At 41.4% G+C, this 23,827-nt stretch overlaps 2 protein-coding genes and 2 long non-coding RNA genes across 6 annotated transcripts; 2 read left to right on the forward strand and 2 right to left on the reverse strand.

Annotated features, from left to right (window-relative positions):
- Positions 1 to 4,031: 4,031 nt before the first annotated feature.
- LOC149983259 (uncharacterized) lies at positions 4,032 to 5,068 on the reverse strand. Its single transcript, XR_016496043.1, has 2 exons — positions 4,913 to 5,068; positions 4,032 to 4,814 (listed from the first exon to the last, which is right to left on the reverse strand). It is a non-coding gene; the product is annotated as an uncharacterized LOC149983259 (long non-coding RNA).
- A 10,183-nt stretch (positions 5,069 to 15,251) lies between these two features.
- LOC110523746 (E3 ubiquitin-protein ligase RNF185) lies at positions 15,252 to 21,477 on the reverse strand. Of its 3 annotated transcripts, none has more exons than XM_090234764.1 (7): positions 21,063 to 21,477; positions 20,567 to 20,789; positions 20,243 to 20,261; positions 19,978 to 20,090; positions 19,801 to 19,855; positions 19,277 to 19,394; positions 15,252 to 17,336 (listed from the first exon to the last, which is right to left on the reverse strand). In XM_090234764.1, exons 2-7 carry the CDS (start codon positions 20,740 to 20,742, stop codon positions 17,323 to 17,325), a joined length of 495 nt encoding a protein of 164 aa, XP_090090890.1. In that variant the 5' UTR covers positions 20,743 to 20,789; positions 21,063 to 21,477; the 3' UTR covers positions 15,252 to 17,322. The 3 variants fall into 3 exon arrangements, with proteins under 3 accessions (XP_090090890.1, XP_021458387.1, XP_021458385.1); XM_021602712.3 differs by lacking the exon at positions 15,252 to 17,336 and adding an exon at positions 17,951 to 19,133 and having other exon boundaries at positions 21,114 to 21,477; XM_021602710.3 differs by lacking the exon at positions 15,252 to 17,336 and adding an exon at positions 17,951 to 19,133.
- Positions 15,935 to 17,860, forward strand: LOC110523741 (uncharacterized). Its single transcript, XM_021602706.3, has 2 exons — positions 15,935 to 16,135; positions 16,816 to 17,860. The coding sequence occupies exons 1-2, from the start codon at positions 16,006 to 16,008 to the stop codon at positions 17,583 to 17,585; spliced, it is 900 nt and encodes a 299-aa protein (XP_021458381.3). The 5' UTR covers positions 15,935 to 16,005; the 3' UTR covers positions 17,586 to 17,860.
- On the forward strand, positions 21,211 to 23,575 carry LOC149983260 (uncharacterized). Its single transcript, XR_016496042.1, has 2 exons — positions 21,211 to 21,347; positions 22,300 to 23,575. It is a non-coding gene; the product is annotated as an uncharacterized LOC149983260 (long non-coding RNA).
- Positions 23,576 to 23,827: the final 252 nt, after the last annotated feature.

Genomic DNA, 23,827 nt, shown 5'->3' on the forward strand with positions numbered 1-23,827 from the left:
CCTTTAGCAGTGGTTTCTTTGCAGCAATTCGACAATGAAGGCCTGATTCACGCAGTCTCCTCTGAACAATTGATGTTGAGATGTGTCTCTTACTTGAACTCTGTGAAGCATTTATTTAGGCTGCATTTTCTTAGGCTGGTAACTGTAATGAACATATCCTCTGCAGCAGAGTTAACTCTGGATCTTCCTTTCCTTATCATGAGAGCCAGTTTCATCATAGCGCTTGATGGTTTTTGCGACTGCACTTAAAGAAACTTTCAAAGTTCTTGAAATTTTCCGCATTGACTGACCTTCATGTCTTAAAGTAATGATGGATTGTAATTTTTCTTTGCTTATTTTAGCTGTTCTTGCCATAATATGGACTTGGTATTTTACCAAATAGGGCTATCTTCTGTATACCACCCCTACCTTGTCAAAACACAACTGATTGGCTCAAACGCAGTAAGAAGGAAAGAAATTCCACAAATTAGGTTTTAACAAGCCACACCTTTAATTGAAATGCATTCCTCATGAAGCTGGTTGAGAGAATGCCAAGCGTGTGCATAGCTGTCATCAAGGCAAAGTGTGGCTTCTTTGAAGAATCTCAAATATAAAATATGATTCCATTTCTTATTTCATAGTTTTAATGTCTTCATTGAGTAGGTGTGTCCAAACCTTTGACTGGTACTGTATATACACATATATAATTACCCTATCAACTAACTCTATACTCATTAAAACCCATCACCTTATTCCACTACTTTAATAACCCTATCTGATCCTACCCCAGGCCAACGCCCTGAGAGGACAGGACACTACCACACACTGTAACTCTTCTGAAGTCAAAACTCATACCCCCAAGTACCTCTCCGTAACTGCCACCACAACATCTATTTTCAGTGATTTACGTTCTATTTCTGGGGCACAGTTGATAACCATTGCTATGAACTCATAGAAGCCAACCTTACTGAAGCATATATCACTCATTGGCCTATCCTTCTGTGCAGGATCCCTCACCCTTGACCCATCCTCCTCTACTTTCTTCACTGCCTCAGCATATGACACCTTCTGCACTACTCTGATTCTAGCCACCTCAACCTGCCTCTCTCGCACCGGACACTTCCGATCCCCAGCAACATGGGAACCCCTACAGTTGACACAAACTTTATCCACCGAAACTACACAATCTTCTATCCAATGCCCTCCTGCACACTTCCCACATCTTAGAATCTCCCTCCTACACACAGCTGCTACATGACCATAAGCATTGCAACTAAAGATTCATACTCAAAATTCAAAAGGACTGACGGTGACTCCTCTGTTTCACCATACTCAGCACTGGGTCTGCGTTACACCAAACGACAGGCGTCACAAACACCGGGAATCTTCAACTTCAATTGCTCCATCCTCACACGTAACACTACCCCAGAAACCACTCCTTTCAATGGTGCCCTGTTCCTAGGAGCAAAGCAGGAAACAGATCTTGACCCAAGTTGCGTGACATGGAGCGCCCGCTCCCTCTGGTCAGAAGAAACACAAACACATATCACAAGCCAGCAGGTTACCTACACTGATTCAACTGCACCCAACTCCTTTCCCACCATGTCTTGTTTTGCACAAAATAATCAAATTAAGTCCGACAGGATCTTTCTAAACGTAGCTCTTTATTAGCTAGCTATAACTGGCATGTTCATGTGTCTCCGGCCATGATCAACTGAAAATGACTACCGTCGTATCGGAGCGCAGTATGATATGACGGTAGATTGCAACCAATTACAATTCAGTATGTTGATACATGAATATTACATCCCCTTCTATAAAAAAGAAAAATGTTCGACATATGTTCTCTGTAGTTTGAACTCAAGGTAAGTAACCATTTAAACTGCATACTGGACCAACTGCATCAGCATAACAGACTCTGAAACAATGATTCAGCATACTGTTACTTTTAGAACAAAGATTTCTCAGCAACTCAGCTTTTCACTGTATCAATGACATCTCAACATTTCAAACAAATACAACACCAAAGCATTTCAACTATACCCTTTGACATTTCACAAGGTATAGGACAGCTCTAGGCTTGACCTCTCTTCCTGACCTTGTGTGATATGATGCTGAGCAAGCTTCTATGTCAGTCAACCATTCTTGTGGTATTGCAGGTAAGTATGGTTTATGTTGTGTGTGTGTTTAGTCCATCACATTCTCTTTCAGGGAAACAGTTAATCTCGTCAGTGTCTTGTTTTTTTGTGGTCAGTAGGTGATGATGATTGTGGCGGTACACCGCTCCTTCTGCGGTGCGGACATGATATGAATGTTCAGTGTCAGCTGGCTGGTTGACGACTGCTGGCTTCTAGTGGCCATGCTCCAGGATTCTAACTGACTCTCCGTTGTTCAGTGGTGGCAGTGGTCTAGCTGACCTGACGTAGTATCGCTTCTGGTGTTGTTGTCTCTGTGCACGGTTTGCATGCATTTCCTTGTAGCTGACGACCTCAGGTTGGAGCTGCTGGTTGGTGCTGGATTGAGCAAAGCGGCTCATCAACTCATCTGCGGCTGATCTGCGACTCATCAACAGCTGGGCTGGTGATTTGAAGTTGTCAACTGGAGTGTTGCGGTATTCAAGGAGACTGAGGTAGGGGTCTCTCTTGTCTGCTTTTGCTTTGTCCATGAGTGATTTAGCAATCTGCACAGATTTTTCAGCAAGGCCATTACTTTGAAGGTAATGTGGGCTTGTGGTGGGTGACGTGTTTGAACTCCCATGCTTTTTTGAAGGATTCAAACTCCTTTGATTTGTCAGCTATTAAAAAGTCTCTACAATGCCACGTCTGGCAAAGGCTGCTTTCAGCTTGTGGTTCACAGCTGCAGGCGTGGTGCTGTGAAGCTTGTCGAGTTCGAAGTATCTGCAGTAGTATTCCACTGTTACGATGTAGTCCTCGTTGTTCCAGGTGAACACACCGGTTGCCACAACCTGCCAGGGTCAGTCTGGGATACAGTGAGGTAACATTGGCTCTTTGGTGTTTGAGGGGAGTCATTCAAGACAGGTGGGGCATTTACCAACAATGTCCTCTATTTGCTTGCACATTCCAGGCCAAAACAAAATGTCCCGCTCTTTTCTTCTGTCCTTGTAGGTAAGAAACTTCCTGGAGAGTGTCTGCAACAGCGATTTCTTTGCCTGGCATGGTGAGTGATTGTGAAGTCATAATTTTGTAGTTGAAGAATAATTCTCTGTAGCCTTGGCTGGGCTAGCGGTTTCCTTATGACTGACTCGGGGCTTGTGGTTGGATTCCACAATGACTTGTCATCCATAGACGTCCTGATGGAAACGCTTAGATCCTAACAGAATGGCATACAGCTCCTTTTCGATTTGAAAGTAGTTGATTTCACTACTCTCAAAGAGATTTGGAAGCATAGCCGATGTGCTTTCCTTCTTGCAGTAGCACTGCACCTAGTCCATACTTCAACACATCCACTTGGAGTCTGAGCTCTTTGTTAGGGTCGTCATAGGCGAGGATTGGTCTTGGTTCTCTTGTGATCAAGTCTTTCCCTTTCCGGAAAGCAATGTCGTGTTGCTTGTCCCAGAGGAACTCACTGGACTGCTTTAGCAGCTGACGCAGGGGTGCATTAGCATTGGCGAGGCTGGGTGCGAACTTTGCTAAGTAGTTGACCATGCCAAGCACTGTTTCCAGCTCTGCGCGGTTCTTTGGTGGCCCCATGGCTGAGATCTTCTGTGGGTCTGGCTTGATTTCATTCGCTGTGAGATGTCCGAAGTAGCTGACCTCTGTAGCGCCGACTAAGTGTCCATGTGTTGTAACTGTCTCCTTTTCACCGATCCACAGGAGCAGGTAACTTCACTTCTCCTCTTTCCTTCAGAGGACCAGTGAACATTATCTACACATGCTGTTTGAACCTACCCACTTCATGGCGGAAGTTTGTAGACCGCCAGTCCAGTTGAGGTGAAGGAATTCCAGCAAAATCCATATTTTCGTCCTTTTACTCTGACACCATGTCTTGTTTTGCACACTTTGTACAAAATAATACAATGCAGTACGACAGGATTTTTCTCAACGTAGCTCTTTATTAGCTAGCTATAACTGGCACGTTCATGTGTTGCCGGCCATGATCAACTGAAAATGACCTCACGACCTGGATGGTATTAACCAATCATGGCGCAGTATGATACAACCGTAGAAAACAATTAAAATACAATATGTTGACATATGATTGTTACACCACCCACCCTGAATCCAAAAATGTCATTTCTACTGGACCAAACATTTCTTTATCATTACCATGTTTATCAATACAAGCTCCTTACAACACCTTCTATCCCTTCCATTTCACCTCCAGATCTAGAGCTGGCGTCCAGCTCACTCTGTTTGAATTTGACACCAATCTTCCTCAACATACCTTCCTTCTTTTTTGCTAGCTTCAACAGATTCAAACCCATCCTCCGTCTCCCTTAGTCTTTTCAACCTCCTCTCTCTTTCCCTCCAATCCTCTTCCCGACTCCTGAAAATGTGTAACTCTTCCAAGCCAAAATCTACTTTTAGCCTCCTCAAGAGACATGCAAAGCCCTGTACTCCCTCTACTTCAAACCCGAGCCTCCTTCTACTCCCATTATCCAGCGACAATTTCTCCGTCACCGGAAATGTCAGTCAGTGACGCTTTTAGAATTATTCTAGCCTTCATCATTGCATTGGATAAAGTATCCAAAAATGTCTAGAAAATATCTACAAGTGCATAATACGGTACACCATTTTCTAGTCTTCCAGGTCTTGCACACCAAATGCTGTTCTTTTTTGTCGCCTCCACTTCGCTCTTCGGTTTTTAAACCATACCTATCGAAATAAAAGTAAATTAGGCTACATTGACAAACCGTTTTAAAACGTAATGAAACAAAAAAATATTTAGAAACTGACAAACACAAGGCGCTTACCTCTACTCGCTCTTCGCGTAAATGAGTGCGTTGTGCCAGTTTTTCCCTCGCGTTAACATCTGGATACTGGTTCTGAAGGAATAGCTCCTCCAGAGCATCCAGCTGGTCCTCAGTGAATATGGTGCGGTGTCGCCGTGTTCGCCTCTGGACCTGACTGAAGGACTGCTCCTCTCTGTTAGTGTTTCCGCCTGGCCTGCGTGGCTCTGGAAACATTCTTCTGGACCATGCATACTGCCAAGCTGAATTAAAATAACTTTACATGTAAGTGTTTGGCACACTGATTTCAGGTCAACGCATAAACGTCTATACACCTACCTGGCTAATGGTAAAAACAACTGATCTGCTAGACATAATCATCAAACAAACATGTCATAGGTTTAGGTCTTACTTTCAGGAGGATAGTCAGCCTGGAACACCTCTCCACAGTGGGAGCAGTACCAGCAGCATGAGCAGGTGTGCTGTGGAGGTTCTATGTGGCTCCCAGCAGGAATACTCTCTGATCTTACTCCATCCTCACCTGGTACAGTGTTGTGGGTCGCACCAGACTGCCTGCTCTCCGCATTGTTAATTGGAAATCTGTTCAGTATATTGTCAATGGTGAATGGAAACTTCTGTCTCTCCATCCTACTTGACCCCTCCATGACAAGATTTCTGCCCAAAGAATTCACTTCAAATTCAACCTAGTTTTTAAAGTGCCAGCCAAGGCAGTCAGTTAATGTGAAGCATATACCTTAGTGTGGCTCATTCTCCACTGTGCTGAACCACAGACACACTCATTCTGATTTTATAACAGAAATTTAGGAAGAAAAAAAAAGGACATAATCCCCCTATGGACTAGACAAATACAAAATGGTTTAAACTTAATTCCCAGCTAATCTGGGCAGTTTTGTGAGGGGGTTAGGGAGGATGGGACTTCAGCTAATCTGGCCCCATTGCTTTGCTTTCTGAAAAAGAAATCAGATTTCTCTGTATTAAATTAGGGGTAGAGAGCTTCTAAGATTCTTATTGTTGTGGTTTTAGAGAAAAATAGATTGCTTGGTATTAGAAACCTGGTCTTAAAGATGAACCCTTTGGTGTAACCAAGGACCTATTGGGGATTAGCCCCTGAATTTGAACACTTGCAGTCCTCGTTGATTTGTGCTCAGAGTTTATTCCTACACACAAGGCTACACGTCTGGTTTTCAATCAATCTGAATCATACAGTTCCAATACAAATGTTTACAATCTTTATTTATCCATTAAATAGAGACAATGGAATTTGGTGATGTTTGTTTGTTGCTGTCACAGTACCAATCCTCACCACACAACACACATGGCAGGCTGGGAGCAGCAAATGGTCAGCTGTAGAGCAGCGTGTGTTCATCATGTTTGAGCATTACAGCCATTCACAAAGGGAGCATGTTCAGAGGTGAAATATAATTCAGAATGTACAGGTATGGATAGCCAAGGCTTCTGACAATCTCTCTCTGTTAGTATTCACAGCATGAGAACTAGACCTTATCTATGAAGTGCAGTCATTCAGCCTGACTTTTCTGACAATGTGCACGGCTGAGGTAAAGCTATTACAGGTTGTATTTATTCTCCAACAAATCCTTTGATTTCATATAAGGCAACACAACACCTTTTTATCAAGGAATTAATGGATTTTCAAAATCTGTCCTAAGCTCCTCAGATAAGGGTTTTTTGAAAACAGATAACAATAAACATCACCTCATCCCTTTCACTGGGGTTTAATGGCCAGCAGATTGTTGATGTATAGTTTTTAGAGCTGTTGAGATAGCTATCTCTGGTCTTTGTGATTTTCTTTCAATGAAAGACATTGTATCACATCCACATAGGTTTAATGGTGTTAAATTCATTACTGAGGATTAGTATGATAGAAGCGCCTTATATTGTTGTTGTCAAAGGCAATTGGTTTGTAAAAACTTTGAATCCTCTTGTGGAAAATATAAAATAAACCTAAAACAACACATCCTTGCCCAACGGCACAACCTAATGGTGTAAGATCTAGCCGGAAGATTGGTTTGACCAATATTATTTTCTAGACTGCAAGAGGATCGAATATGTTAAGCATAACTTCTGAACTAAATAGCTGAGAAATGGCATGGATGTAAATGAAATAATACTCCGTGTTTGCAGTTACCAGCAGCCAATTATTAGGCGGATCAGGGTTATTTATAAACCCTGAATGTGGTGCCAAATTATTGAAATTGTCACATATTTTCAAGTGAATGTGGAATGGTTTGCATACGGTTCAGTAAGCCTAGTCTGTAATAAAACAGTGTGAGGCAGATTACGAAATTGCTGCAATGCCACCTAAGCGCTATTGAATGAGTTGGATAATACGTTCTTTAACCCGAACATGAAAATCAAAACAAGTTTTGGCCAAACACATGTCCTGAGGTGTGTAATGTGATTGAGTACAAGGATTTGACATTGCTGTGTGGAATGTGTTCAATGTTCCTTCCCCTATGCTGAGGGGAAAAATGACTATTCTGCTCTCTGGAGATGCTCAAACCATGGGACTGATTTCTTAAACATTTTATAGAATAGAAAGGGAAATAGGGTGGCTATATGTGAGGCTATACACTATGTAGTCCTAGTGGTGCCTTTAGTGAAAATTAGGGAATTAAACAACGGTAGACTGTAAAAAGTCATTTGTTCTGCTAACTCCATTTGTTTTTTTGTGGAAACCCGTTGCCTAGAACTATTCAAGTAACCCAACTGAAGGTATGCACTGTTCAGTACTTAAAGTGACATCGTATTTGTCAGTTCCCCAGCTATGTTCCCAGCTTCTGCATTAATGTTTGTATGTTGTTGTTACCCGTGTGCTGACGCTGTTCCTGTCTTGTTACCTGTCTGTTCCACATTAAACGTTCAGCTCCTGTACCTGCTTCTCATCTCCAGCGTCGTTTCAATCAAATATGTTTTATTGCCTCACAGATGATATGGATAATTACATTTATTTCAGGGTCTTTGTTAAACTCTCTGTAATCTTAACTTTCTAAACTGACACACTTTCATGTTGTCTGTTGTGTACCTCCGTTAGGATGCCTTCTTTTCAGTGGGGCCCAATACAATGGAGCTGCAGGTGACAAGTCAGTGGCCAGAGGTACCTGAACTGGCTGAAAGCAGCCAGAGGTCTTAACATTTCACCTTGGCATTGAAGAGGGTAAAACTTTTTCAGTGTTTTAAGATTTTTCTTTTTCAAAACATTTGAATATCTGTTTTTTTATTTATTATTATAGGTCAGTAGTCCAACAGGTTTTTATTTAGTACGATGCCCACAAATACATGATATCAAGCCATTTGCAGTTTCAACTGTAAACAATACAATCTTTGAATAGATGGAATGTAAAGGGAAGGTGTGATCTGCAGAGATGATGCCTGCTTCTCTCTACACTGCTTAATGTCCACATTTTGGGTCCCTTGCTTTTTGGGGCTACTTTGCTTTTTTCTTAGGAGGACCTTGGGATCACAATTATTACCCCAACCCAGAAGACTCAGAGAGCCTATGGTGCTTTGTTATTGCCAAGAGGACTATACAAAGACAAACTTCTGCCAGCGACCTCTGCCAATGTATTTTTGATTATCTACACTCAGATTCTGGGGCCTGGTGTGAAGAGCGCTGTCTAATGATAACTTGATTGTTTTCAACCCTAGTATTTGAGGTCAATCAGTTGGTCATCAACTTGGTCTCATGTGTTTTGGTGGGAAAGCTTTTCACGTACCACCACAATTTCTAATCTCACAAAACAAAGTGACGGCCTTGACTTATACACAACACACGTGCACGTTTTTAGAAATAAAGCTAATAATTCCCCTCAGTGGGACAGCATTATCAGTGGCATACCGACATTTCATAGTGCAGTTTTATAGCCATTATCATGCTATTCTACACATTTTACAATGAGGCTGAGAGAATTTTTCATTTTCAAGGTAATTTCATGCAATTCTGCATACATTGCCATAGGGCACCCCCCCCCCCCCCCCCCCCCCCCCACACACACACACACACACACACTTGCGGGGGGGTGTGATACTCCAGTGAGTATTTTATGTTGTTACACAATGTGTTCAATTGAAGGGCATTTTCAACATAAAGTTAATTTAATAACTCACTGCCTTTAATACAGACATGGACAAGATGTATCAATAATTTTTCTTGTGGATGTTATCTGATAGACCAGCAGCTGTCTCACACTTCCCTGTGTCATGTGATGCTCAGCCTAAGCAGTGGCAAAGTGTACATGTTAACCCAGATGTGGGGATCAGTCAGCGGGTCCACACTGGGCCGAAGAAGGACTTGGGAGTGCTGGGTAAATACTTGCAATATTTCCACAATGAGCTGAATGTACAAATATACACTTTCTGCATCAAATATTAGAATATATCATAGTCTTGTTGGGGTGCTTGAGGATCGGAGTTGGCAGTGCGTTCCATTATCATCAGCTGCTAAATAGGTTCACATGGCTGAAATCCTGAGAATGAGTGACAATCAAATTCAACTAATTTGAGTGCTTACAAATGGACAAAAAAATGTTAATTTGAGAATACAACACAGAAATACAGACAAATTACTGTCAACGCCAGAGGTGGCCATCCTCGCTTCACTGATCCCTGATCTACTTGGTAAGAGGACTTCTATTTCAGCCCAGCAATTACACATGTGATTATCCACTAATTAGATTTTGTGAATTTAATCAGGTGTGTCAGTACTGGGCTGGAATAGAAGCCTGCACATCCAGCAGGGTTGGTCTGATCCAGATGTAATTGGTTTATACATTGTGTGTGACTTTTAATTGTATTTTTGTTTACAACATTTGCAAACTTATAACCCATGGTATACAAGGATACACCCTTATTACCTTGGGACATTCACAGGAACCTCTTAATTTTACAGCTCTCTGTATCTGAGGACAGAAAACATCACAAAGAAACAGGCTTCATTATGCTCAAATTAGACAGTACTGGCTATTATGTTGCAATATCTCTCTGTTCTCATAGTTTTTCTAACTAGGTACTGGAACTGGAGAATATTTTTTATAATGTTCTCCCACAAAGGTATCTGCCCTGTCCAGAGGAGCCTACTCTCTCCCTTATCTGACAGCCAGAGTTGCTAATCCCTTCACCCTTTTTCATGTCTGTTAGCTAGCTAACTACAAATGCATTTCGAGTTTGTGTTTTTCATTTACAATGATAAATACATCAAGATAGCTAACAAGCTAATATGAAGTTAGCTGGTTATATTTAATTCAATTAGCTAGCTATACAGTCTGTAAAGTTAGCTAGCTAGCTAGCTAACATTACAATATCAACTCATTTAAAAATAATAATAATAATATATATGTCTAAGTGAAAATATCTTTCACTGTGATATTTGTAAGTGTATCTCCAAATTCCAGGTTATGTCTTAGCACCATCCTTACGGCCATCATTGTACTGCTGGGATCAGACATAACAGCCGGCTACTTCTACAATAAGTAATTTTGTGGATTCATTCCTTGTACATCCCACATGCATAGCAATGGAGAGAAACAAGGAAGGACATGTATAGAAACAAGCAAGGAATCAGAGATACAAATGACTGTGACTTTCCACCGGCATAGAGCCTGTCTCACTGAACATGTTTAGGGTATAAGACATCGCTGCATGAATCTGGAGATCTATATTTAGGCATCCAATCTAATTAAGTGTCTGCTTGTCTATTTATGATCGTAGTTCATCACAGCAGTTTATATAACAGGGGTTACTCATTTCTTATACAAGGATTCAATTGTTATCATTCTAATTAGTTAGGAGTGTGATTGTCAGTGGACAACAGTTTGGAAACAAATGAAGCAAAATGAGATGATCTATTATTTTTTATTTCACCTTTATTTAACCAGGTAGGCTAGTTGAGAACAAGTTCTCATTTACAACTGTGACCTGGCCAAGATAAAGCAAAGCAGTTCGACACATACAACAACACAGTTACACATGGAATAAACAAACATACAGTCAATAATACAATAGAAAAAGTCTATATACAGTGTGTGCAAATGAGGTAGGATAAGGGAGGTAAGGTAATAAATAGGCCATGGTGGCAAAGTAATTACAATATAGCAATTAAACACTGGAATGGTAGATGTGCAGAATATATATATACAGTGCCTTGTGAAAGTATTCGGCCCCCTTGAACTTTGCGACCTTTTGACACATTTCAGGATTCAAACATAAAGATATAAAACTGTATTTTTTTCTGAAGGATCAACAACAAGTGGGACACAAGCATGAAGTGGAACAACATTTATTGGATATTTCAAACTTCTTTAACAAATCTAAAACTGAAAAATTGGGCGTGCAAAATTATTCATCCCCTTTACTTTCAGTGCAGCAAACTCTCTCCAGAAGTTCAGTGAGGATCTCTGAATGATCCAATGTTGACCTAAATGACTAATGATGATAAATACAATCCACCTGTGTGTAATCAAGTCTCCGTATAAATGCACCTGCACTGTGATAGTCTCAGAGGTCCGTTAAAAGCGCAGAGAGCATCATGAAGAACAAGGAACACACCAGGCAGGTCCGAGATACTGTTGTGAAGAAGTTTAAAGCCGGATTTGGATACAAAAAGATTTCCCAAGCTTTAAACATCCCAAGGAGCACTGTGCAAGCGATAATATTGAAATGGAAGGAGTATCAGACCACTGCAAATCTACCAAGACCTGGCCGTCCCTCTAAACTTTCAGCTCGTACAAGGAGAAGACTGATCAGAGATGCAGCCAAGAGGCCCATGATCACTCTGGATGAACTGCAGAGATCTACAGCTGAGGTGGGAGACTCTGTCCATAGGACAACAATCAGTCGTATATTGCACAAATCTGGCCTTTACGGAAAGCCATTTCTTAAAGATATCCATAAAAAGTGTCGGGTAAAGTTTGCCACAAGCCACCTGGGAGACACACCAAACATGTGGAAGAAGGTGCTCTGGTCAGATGAAACAAAAATTGAACTTTTTGGCAACAATGCAAAACGTTATGTTTGGCGTAAAAGCAACACAGCTGAACACACCATCCCCACTGTCAAACATGGTGGTGGCAGCATCATGGTTTGGGCCTGCTTTTCTTCAGCAGGGACAGGGAAGATGGTTAAAATTGATGGGAAGATGGATGGAGTCAAATACAGGACCATTCTGGAAGAAAACCTGATGGAGTCTGCAAAAGACCTGAGACTGGGACGGAGATTTGTCTTCCAAAAAGACAATGATCCAAAACATAAAGCAAAATCTACAATGGAATGGTTCAAAAATAAACATATCCAGGTGTTAGAATGGCCAAGTCAAAGTCCAGACCTGAATCCAATCGAGAATCTGTGGAAAGAACTGAAAACTGCTGTTCACAAATGCTCTCCATCCAACCTCCCTGAGCTCGAGCTGTTTTGCAAGGAGGAATGGGAAAAAATGTCAGTCTCTCGATGTGCAAAACTGATAGAGACATACCCCAAGCGACTTACAGCTGTAATCGCAGCAAAAGGTGGCGCTACAAACTATTAACTTAAGGGGGCTGAATAATTTTGCACGCCCAATTTTTCAGTTTTTGATTTGTTAAAAAAGTTTGAAATATACAATAAATGTCATTCCACTTCATGATTGTGTCCCACTTGTTGTTGATTCTTCACAAAAAAATACAGTTTTATATCTTTATGTTTGAAATGTGGCAAAAGGTCGCAAAGTTCAAGGGGGCCGAATACTTTCGCAAGGCACTGTATATACATACAGTGGGGCAAAAAAGTATTTAGTCAGCCACCAATTGTGCAAGTTCTCCCACTTAAAAAGATGAGAGGCCTGTAATTTTCATCATAGGTACACTTCAACTATGACAGACAAAATGAGAAGAAAAAAAATCCAGAAAATCACATTGTAGGATTTTTATTGAATGTATTTGCAAATTATGGTGGAAAATAAGTATTTGGTCAATAGCAAAAGTTTATCTCAATACTTTGTTATATACCCTTTGTTGGCAATGACAGAGGTCAAACGTTTTCTGTAAGTCTTCACAAGGTTTTCACACACTGTTGCTGGTATTTTGACCCATTCCTCCATGCAGATCTCCTCTAGAGCAGTGATGTTTTGGGGCTGTTGCTGGGCAACACAGACTTTCAACTCCCTCCGAAAGATTTTCTATGGGGTTGAGATCTGGAGACTGGCTAGGCCACTCCAGGACCTTGAAATGCTTATTACGAAGGCAATCCTTCGCTGCCCGGGCAGTGTGTTTGGGATCATTGTCATGCTGAAAGACCCAGCCACATTTCATCTTCAATGCTCTTGCTGATGGAAGGAGGTTTTCACTCAAAATCTCACGATACATGGCCCCATTCATTCTTTCCTTTACACGGATCAGTCGTCCTGGTCCCTTTGCAGAAAAACAGCCCCAAAGCATGATGTTTCCACCCCCATGCTTCACAGTAGGTATGGTGTTCTTTGGATGCAACTCAGCATTCTTTGTCCTCCAAACACGACGAGTTGAGTTTTTACCAAAAAGTTATATTTTGGTTTCATCTGACCATATGACATTCTCCCAATCTTCTTCTGGATCATCCAAATGCTCTCTAGCAAACTTCAGACGGGCCTGGACATGTACTGGCTTAAGCAGGGGGACACGTCTGGCACTGCAGGATTTGAGTCCCTGGCGGCGTAGTGTGTTACTGATGGTAGGCTTTGTTACTTTGGTCCCAGCTCTCTGCAGGTCATTCACTAGGTCCCTCCGTGTGGTTCTGGGATTTTTGCTCACCGTTCTTGTGATCATTTTGACCCCACGGGGTGGGATCTTGCGTTGAGCCCCAGATCGAGGGAGATTATCAGTGGTCTTGTATGTCTTCCATTTCCTAATAATTGCTCCCACAGTTGATTTCTTCAAACCAAGCTGCTTACCTATTGCAGATTCAGTCTTCCCAGCCTGGTGCAGGTCTACAATTTTGTTTCTGGTGTCCTTTGACAACTCTTTGGTCTTGGCCATAGTGGAGTTTGGAGTGTGACTGTTTGAGGTTGTGGACAGGTGTCTTTTATACTGATAAGTTCAAACAGGTGCCATTAATACAGGTTACTAGTGGAGGACAGAGGAGCCTCTTAAAGAATAAGTTACAGGTCTGTGAGAGCCAGAAATCTTGCTTGTTTGTAGGTGACCAAATATTTATTTTCCACCATAATTTGCAAATAAATTCATAAAAAATCCTACAATGTGATTTTCTGGATTTTTTTTCTCAGTTTGTCTGTCATAGTTGAAGTGTACCTATGATGAAAATTATCTCATCTTTTTAGGTGGGAGAACTTGCACAATTGGTGGCTGACTAAATACCTTTTTGCCCCAATGTGTGTGTGTGTGTGTATATATATTTATATTATATATATTTATATTATATATATATATATATAAAAATGTGCAAGTAGAGATACTGGGGAGCAAAGGAGCAAGATAAATTAATACAGTATGGGGATGAGGTAGTTGGATGGGCTATTTACAGATGGGCTATGTACAGGTGCAGTGATATGTGAGCTGCTCTGACAGCTGCTGCTTAAAGCTATGCAGCAGTTATGTGAATGGATATTAAACAGGGACCCGCTTGGGTCTTTATACCCACAAGCCAGAAGCTCAGGAGCCAGCAGGAACAAAAGGCAAGTAAGCGGGGGCTGCCTCAACTTGCCTCTCTCTGCCTTCTGCAATCTGACATGTGAAATGGTGGATGAGAATACGGTGGCAGTCTGTGTCCAACAGACACCTGCTGAAGAGGACAGAGTGCGGGAGGAAGGGGAGGGGAACGGGAAGGTGGAAAGAGTGGGTGGGGAAAGGGAGGTGGAGGGTGGGGACCCACTAATGAACCAGGCTGGTACCCCTGAGGTGTGAGAGGAGCTGGGTGGATAGATGTGTTGTGGAATGATGCCATTTCTCTCTATTTTTCAAATGCTGTAACAACTGAAATGCCATAAGTGAACAGTCAATTAATGGGAATGGTACAGAGGTTTTGGCCTGCTTGGACTGACTACACACAATGAAGACTTTAGAGTTGTATGAGCAACAGAAGATGTATCTACACAAGCATGTAATTATGTTTCTCCAGTGGTAAAGGCTTGTACTGTGTGTTGAAATAAATGCTAGTAGAGGCCTACAGTACTTATACTAAACAAAAATATCAACCCAACATGCAACAATTTTACTGAGTTACAGCTCATATAAGGAAATCAGTCAATTAAAATAAATTCATTAGGCCCTAATCTGTGGATTTCACATGACTGGGCAGGGGCACAGCCATGGGTGGGCCTGGGAGGGCATAGTCCCAGCCAGGCCCAGACAATCAGAATACATTTTTCGGCACAAAAGGGCTTTATTACAGACAGAAATACTTGTCAGTTTCATCAGCTGTCCGACTGGTTGGTCTCAGACGATCCCACAGGTGAAGAAGCCGGATGTGGAGGTCCTGGCGTGTTTACATGTGGTCTGCGATTGTTAGGCCAGTTGGACATACAGCAAAATTCTCTAAAACGTCGTTGGAGGCGGTTTATAGTAGAGAAATTAACATTACACTCTCTGCCAACAGCTCTGGTGGACTTTCCTGTAGCTCCACTAATGTCGGGGCTGATATGCCAGTTGTCATATGACACAGATGTTTTTTTTAAATGGAAATAATAGGCTACTGCTGCATGAAATGAGACAAAAGCATGAGCACCGATTTTCCGCTAGCCTGTTTGCACTTCATCTAATATAATAATTTGCTTAGCTATAGCCTAGGACTAATGTCTGGTCAATTATTTATATTTATTTGAGAGTTAGGTTGACACTGATGAGCCCACCTTCAGGATAGGTGTCCCAGAGATGGTATATCATACTGCCAAATCCATTGGTTGTGTCCTGTCTAAGTATTCAGAACACGAGATTGTACTGCCCTCTTGTGATGAGTAGGCATATGACAGATAAAGGGAGACAGGTAGCCCAGGGACACGCATGCGGCAGCGGATCGGCTGGATTAGTCTGTACAGTACATACCGCTTTGACGTAACCACGCGCCACACAGGCGGAAAGGCGGGAGACCGTCGCTTCCGCGTATGTCAAGAAGTCAAGATGGACGAAAAGTTGATATTGTCTGTTTTTAATTTTCCTGAGCTGTATAATACAACTTTGCCAGATTACCGCAATGGTGACACAAGATCACTTGCTTGGGGGAAAATAAGCTCATTGACAGCTCTTCCAGGTGAGCTTTGGTAGCCTATTTCTACAAATTATCAAGTCACATTAATGCAAATGTTTTAGCTAGCTAACATTAGTTGTAAGCAAGCTGACTTTTTTTTCAAGTTTGTTTATATTATATGTTTTAAATCACGTGAGTAGCATATGAGTACGGTGAGTTTTAACAGCACCTCACTGCAAGAACCGCATTGTAGTCAATGGGGAGGCAGCGGCGACGAATTCGTGAGATCAGCGGCGACGAATTCGTGAGATCAGCGCAGACGGCAGTCACTGCCGCACAGAGAGAGATTTTTCTTCTCCGTTCCCCACCGCGTGATGAGACACAAGTAGCGTCATTTGAAGCATCGCATTTTCCGCGCGTGAATGACATTAGCTACCAATTAATCACTGATAGAACAAATGTCAAGTAGCCAGCCTGTCGACATTTTGACATGAAATGGAGAGCACTGCAAATTAGAACCAACTCCAATGGTAGCTCCTTCTATTTACAGTTTATAAGTAGGAACCCGATGAGGCTCCATCGATGGGATAGAGACAATCACCTCTAACGTTATCTGAAGAAAAAATATACATAAATAAATAGTTATATTCATACTACTTTAGAAAGCTTCATGTTCGATATCCAATGCATAAAACAATATATTATATTGAGTATGATTAATCTATATTTATTTATCCCTTTAGCTGAAGAGTGCAAAAGGAAATGGAAGAATCTGAGAGACCGATACTTCAAGGAAGTAAGACAGGAGAAGAGGAGTAAGGAGGAGAAAGGGGAGCTCGCTCCAAGCCGATGGAAATACAGACAACGTCTGATCTTTCTTCAACCATTCATTAAACCAAGAAACAGCAATGTGGCCCCTGCCAACCTGGAAAGCCCTGATACAATCAATAAAAGCGCACAGAGTGAAATAATACCTGTCAAAACACTCAACACAGCCCTGGTGAACGACATGAAAACCCCTAGCACCCAGGTTGGCACCATGTCACAGCTAGCTTTTGTGACCCAGCTGTCCCCAGGGCAACAAGGTGCCCAACTGTCTTTTCTGGGCAAGTGTCCACCAGGCGCCCAGACGTCCCCAGCGCCCCAGACATCCGCAGTACTCCAGTCATCAATTTCCGCAACCAAGGAGAGGCCTCAGACAAGACAACCTGCTTCACCATGTTCCTCAAGCACTCCCTCTAAGCGCTCCGCTAAGAACAGGAAGCTGCTGGCCAAAGAGAAAGATCACAGATCAGATTCCACGATCCCTATCTGGCAGTGTGACGAGGATGAGATGTTACTCCTCAGCTTCGTTCCTGCTTTGAAGAGGCTAACCCCACAAAAAAGATGTGAGACCAAAATTAAGATCCAACAGATTATGTATGAGGCCGAGTTTAGTATGGATCAGCCAGTGACTGTCAATGAACTGCCGGTGACGGTGTCCAAAGAACTGCCAGATCAAGAGACGTCATAACTCATTCATATTGTAGGGTCGACGGGTTGTTCTCAGGTTCATATGTTTTTTTATTTTGACCGAAAATCTTTTTCTAAAATATATTTTTAAATCTCTCTCCTAATACACATGAATAGGCAAGTTATTCATGTTCTGTTTTTGGAATATCACATTTTTGGTGGTATCATAGAGGTGCAAAAAATAACTTTTTAAATTTGTATAGATCTAATTTTGCTGTTGTGAATGCAAGTTCTTAACCCAATTGAAAATAAAATGGGCTGTTATTCTGTTTCTAATTTTGGATGTTTGTCTGGAATTGAGTGATGAGAAACACATTGACAACCCATATAAAAGGTGAAATTAATGTTTAGGTAAAGATCTCTCAGTAGGATATAGTACACAGTCTTTATTACAGATGCTAATGCTATTCTAACCATCCATTGTTATTATAATAATCCACTCTATATATTTTACTATATTTGTTTTAGAATAAATGAGTAAAAGTTGTAAACAAGACAAAAAATGAAATAGAAATTAGAGGGATTACTCAAATAACTGCATCAGTTACTCATGCATCTTATCATGACCGTCATCTTGTTAGTTGTGTCAGGTTGAAAACTATATCCATTTTATACCTTTTGCATATTTTTTCCCAAGCTCTTTACTATGTATGCTATAGAAGCGTTTGCATTAGAATTCTACATTTTTCAGACTAAATAGTCTTACAAGTGGCAGACAATGACAGTATCATTCAATAAAAAAATAACTCCTTTAAATTGTCTCAACTTTCATCCTTCAAATATTGTAACCTTAAGATTATTTCTTATGTTTCAGAAAATAAGTGAATAAATTGTCTTACCAAATCGCTCCTAGCGCAACTGAGGACATACTGGTATAGTATGTCATTAAATAACTTAAAACCATACCAATACAGCTCTTCACAACTATTCCCCTGCTAACACCACACATAAAAATGGACCACTGTATTGTTTATATGGCTTCATACTGGTAGTGGTACCCAAAAGGCAATTGTTGTGTCAATTTTAAAGTATCACCAATGATACGCCTCTTCCTGAATTTATATATCATATTTAGTTTAGAAACAGGACATACCACTTGTAATCTATATCCATAGAAGCACAGAGGATACATCTGGTAGCTTACATTTACCATCTTTCTTTTAGTATCTGGTTCTATATTGCCAACCTGGTACACTTAAAATGTCTAATAAAAACACAACCTTGATGGAAATGAGAGGCAGGGCCATTGTTCGAACAAAAAAAAATATTTCAGACTTCGGTAGGATTCATAGTACAGGTGTAATCAAACAGTAGTGATATTGATTACTGAAATTAAATCAATAGCTTGTCAAGTCTAGAGGACAATACTTAAATGTGGAAAAGGACAAAAATCAAACAAGTATCTGCAAACAACTGTCCAACTTGAGCCTTCGTCCTGGCTGCTCAGACATTTATGCGATTAGCAGCCAAAACATGATCACCAGAGCAACAAATAGAAAGAGTCGAGACAGGAACTGTTCATCCATGTGCTGAGGGGTTCCAGGGGCAGCTATGTGTGTGGAGACACGTTGAGAGAGATTACTTTAACAGGTGAACAACTGCTTTTCAAGGTAGAGGGGGCCATTCACAATAATCACATTTTTATCAAACATTGTTACAATACACAATGCGCAATCTGCAGAACTAAAGTACCTGGGGGTGGTCTTCCATCATTGATGTTAAAAGCTGTAGCAAAAATGCCAAATGGAAAGGCACCAATGCCAAAAGACATCTGGAATCCTCCATCTCCAAAACCAAAACCCTGAAATCCCTGTAATGGGAAGAAAGAGAACCTTACAGTAACATTGCATTGATAGGGTTATAACATTACTATTCAATATGTACAAAAAAAAACTTGATTTAACAGGTGTTTTGAGGGAGAGGTGACGCAATCGTTAGTGCCGTGTTGTCATTCTCAAGGGGTCAAATAAAGAGCCTCTCTCTCTTACTCATCAGATAGAGCTTAATAGGTCCCAGTGGAAAAGGTAATTCTGCTAATGAATTAGGCTATGGGCAGGTTTGCACTACAGCAACTACACAATACCATGTAATAGTTTCATCATGAATGGGTAGTGCAATACAGCAGTCAACATTGCAAACAGGTGGTACACAGTAGAACAATCTGGATTGAACTTTGCTCACATTCTTCCAAAAATAATTACAGTCTGAAAACTTACACCACGATTTTCAGGCTCTGGCCTCTGTCCTTGTGGTCGAGGAGGCGTTCGCTCCCTATAACAATGAGAGATTAGTTGTTTACAGCAGTAGTTTGGGATGTGGAATTCAGAGTAGATAACTGAGGAATGTATGAAAACTGTGCGTCTTGCTTTCATGTATTGAGTGCATCAACCTACCTTGGGTCCTGTTGGCCCGTACTTCCCCTGCCATATAGTGGGATGACTTTCTCTCGACTGATGCCTGCTTTGCATACTGGACACACTTGTCTGTTAGGTCTGGTCTCCAACCACTGCATAAACATGGGGGGAGCAATTCAGACCTACCTGGTTAAGATCACATGATACATTCAGAGAAGCAGTAAAGTATCCCTTGGGATAGGGTCAAGTGACAGCTGATCATGACAGTGGCTGTGTAAAATAAATTAGGTATCAACTGCCTTACCTGATGTAAGCAGGGCCAACTAGATGTGCAAGGGGACAGGGAAGGTAAGGGATGGGAGATAGAATAATTAGATGACAGTCAAATCATAGTATCTCATCTCATCATTCATCCTGACATCTGAGGATTGCACTACGAAAACTAAAAATGGCATCAATAACATTTCCCCATATACAACTAACATGTGAAATAAGACCACAGAGATACATTAAATTACTCTATTTAATTGTGAACGAGACCCTTTACCGAGTACAGGCGACCAGATAATAAGGATGAATGTCCCTCAATCTCAAATACAGAACAGTGTCAAGACAAGAGGGTGCTTACCAAAAGAGATGCCCACACAGACTGATCACTGCATCCTTGGAGGTGTCCAGGCAGATGTTGCATTCGAATGTGCTGTCCTGGTTACCACCCTCCCCCGCTGTCGAGCTGCTGGAGCCGGGGATTGGGTTCTCAGTGGCAGTCGAGGCAGCTGCTGGTGGAGGGGCAGCGCTAGCCATTGTTTCAGGATGTAGAGTGAGGTCACGAAAGTAGCCGACCCCCTTGCCTGTAAATTAGCATGGGATAATGAATCCAAACATATGACAATCGATAGTTCCGTAGTTGAATTAGGTTACAATAGCGAAATGTTCAGAGAACTGTTGCTCAACATTTCTCCAGCGACGTTAGTAACGTTACCAAATAGACTGACGCAGCAGATAGATCTAGTGGCTAGCTAGTTTAGCAAAACATGTATGCTAAAGCTAGATAGAAGAATGTGCTATTGGTTTAGCTAACGTTACATAGCTAGCTATATCAACATACAAATACAATTGACTACCTCCTTGCTTTCATCAAACAAATCCTCTGTGTCGTGGGTAGAGTTATCTACCTAGCTATGTAGAACGCCACCTATTTACTCAAGTTGCCAAGTTAAATTCCACTTTTAGTTTCAGATGATTGCGTCACTGTATTATCCGGAAGTTGTGTGGTGATTAGGGATACAGATTGGTTGCTATTGCCCCAGGTCGTCACCACAGCCACGCTTTCTACAATTGTTCTTAAAATCGGATTTTAAACCTTACCCTAACCACACTGCTAACCGTATGCCTAACCGTAAATTAAGGTAAAAAAATAAATAAAAAAAATGTGTACGTTAAAGCCTAGTTCTGGTGTCGTCAATAGTTACCACAGCCATCAGGGACTACTGATTTAAGTGCATTCAAAACAACTGTGAATTAAAAAAAAATTACAAACGATTTCTGACAGGGAAAAACAATGTTTAACGGTCATCCAATTCAGAATTCGAGGTCGGAAACTCGGGACATCGTTTTTCTAGTAGAGCAATAGATCAAAACATAATTTAATACTTAGCCTAGATAATTGTTTGTACAGTGTGTCGACTTGTTTATTTCAGACTTTATGGCATTTAAGGATGAGCATAAGTGTATTAAAATGGGAAAAGACCACTATAGTCTGAACATGTGGAAAAGTGCAGCTATAGTGAGGGGCAATTTACCAGTTTGGTCAGGGCCAGCATGAGGGATAAAGTTTATCCTGTGTGGGTGAGTGAAGCTATTAAGTTAAGTTTGAGCATCTTGTAAATACAGTGTGTTCTATAAAGCTGTCATTCTACAAGAGCCACTTAATGATATAATCATTAACCAGATGATCCTGAATATCAGACTTAGATGACTTATAACTCAGTTCTAGAATGTTGTCATTGATGAGAATGAATCTAAAAATCTATTGATATTCAGAATTGACTGTTAAGACATCAAGCCTGTATTGTAGTTTCATGACCAGAGACAAATCTTCAAAGGCACAGTATTTATTTTTTTCGGTGTGGTACATGCATTCATGATCCTTCCCACTATATGATTGATATGTCAAGTGATAAAATCCCAAGCAATCAATGAAAAGTTAATGAAAAAACTGCACTTGTCCTCATGTGAAACATACAGTTGATTAAATATTCTACAGCTGTAATGTCATCAATCAAATCAAACTTTATTTATATAGTGTTGCACTCAAAAAGATGACAATCTTTCCAAAATCATTTCCAATGTGTGTTGCAGGGTGACACATGGAGCTCATAAGTGTAGCCATGCAGCCTATTTTGGTGGTCCACAATATTGGCCGTACGGCTGTGGAATGTGAGTGGAGGAAGCCAGCCGTGCCCAACCAGGTGCAGTCAGTGGAGTACCTGTACCCGGCCGAAGACTACAACGCTATATCCCGAGTGCCCACACAGGAAGATCTTCAGTGACTAAGGAACCATCTCCAGGGCAGGTTCAGTGGAATGACAGGGCTCCTGAACCTGAACCTGAGCCAGAACAACCACTACCTTCCCTGTCATCACTGGACATTGTTAAAAAACAAGGACACCTGGGGCATGCAGGCATCCTGCCTGGCATGGCGCTGTCGGCGGAGCAGCAGGAGGCTATACGGCAAGCAACAGTAGGACAGTGCATCAACCCCAACTGGCACACCATGAAGAGAGGGAGGTTGACAGCCAGCAGTTATGGAGCAGTGGTTAGGGCCAAGTTCATTACTCCGTCTCTGCTAAAAAGGGTCCTCAGATCACAGTCGTTGGTGTTTTCTGTAAAGTGGGGCACCGATAATGAAGAGGAGGGCATCAAGGCATTCAAAACAGCTACATTGATGGATGTGCTGGAGTCAGGGCTTTGGGTCACAGCATCTGGGATCCTGGGTGCCTCACCGGATGGTCTGGTGGGCACCATAGCAGTGGTGGAGGTCAAGTGTCCCTATGGTGCAAGGGAACTTATTTTTTTTAATGTATTATTTAACCTTAATTTAACAAGGCAAGTCAGTTAAAGAACACATTCTCATTTACAGTGACAGCCTACCTTACCATTGATGAGGCAGTCAAGTTGAAGGATTTCTATATCAAGGAGGTAGGGTCTTATCGCCTCCGGGAAGACCATCCCCACTGGCACCAGAGTCAAAAGTCAGCTCCACATTACTGGAAGGAACACCTGCTTCTTCGTTGTGTGGACCACCAAAGCCTCCATTGCCATTCAGTGACGACCTGACAGACTCATATTGCACCTCCTGTTAGTACCTGTTTTCAGGGAAGTGTCCAAAAATATTCCACATAGTTCACACACTAGGCTCTCAGAATACGATATATTACATACTCGTTTTGCTCAAAGCAGCCAACCAAAGTAATGTAGTTAACTTTACCATGGTCACAGTTGGATTTTATATCTGTAATTTAAAAACGATTTCTTACCCCCTGTGCCTTACTTACTGAAGGCCCCAGTCAACTCTACCTGTACCTGACATTGTTGACAAAGAAGTGAACAATTAATAAAGGTCATACACAAACAATAGGCTCCTAGAATAGGTCATATTACATTCACGTTTTGGTGAAATCAGCCAACTGAAGTAGTTAACGTAATTTTGGTAGGATGTGTTTATAGACCTCTTAGCTCTAAGGTATCCTATATGGATGACTTATGCACTGGGTTTGACCAGGCCACAGATAATAACAGGGAAGGATTTATCTTGGGTGATTTTAATATAAATTGGAATGATCATAATAACTAGAATATAACTAAATTGATGAGATATGCGGAGAAC

This window comes from Oncorhynchus mykiss, chromosome 5, assembly GCF_057628025.1.
Source record: "Oncorhynchus mykiss isolate SJ-2025 chromosome 5, ASM5762802v1, whole genome shotgun sequence".
NCBI lineage: Eukaryota > Metazoa > Chordata > Actinopteri > Salmoniformes > Salmonidae > Oncorhynchus > Oncorhynchus mykiss.

What these genes read in the sequence shown, in the direction of transcription:
- LOC110523746 (XM_021602712.3), bottom strand. Translation starts at nt 20,742, where the DNA reads ATGGCTAGCGCTGCCCCTCCACCAGCAGCTGCCTCGACTGCCACTGAG. An exon ending in ACGGGCCAACAGGACCCAAG is followed by an intron (nt 19,856 to 19,977) that starts GTAGGTTGATGC and finishes TCATTGTTATAG; the next exon opens with GGAGCGAACGCCTCCTCGAC. An exon ending in CAGAGCCTGAAAATCGTGGT is followed by an intron (nt 19,395 to 19,800) that starts GTAAGTTTTCAG and finishes TTCCCATTACAG; the next exon opens with GGATTTCAGGGTTTTGGTTT.
- LOC110523741 (XM_021602706.3), top strand. Translation starts at nt 16,006, where the DNA reads ATGGACGAAAAGTTGATATTGTCTGTTTTTAATTTTCCTGAGCTGTAT. An exon ending in CTCATTGACAGCTCTTCCAG is followed by an intron (nt 16,136 to 16,815) that starts GTGAGCTTTGGT and finishes TTATCCCTTTAG; the next exon opens with CTGAAGAGTGCAAAAGGAAA.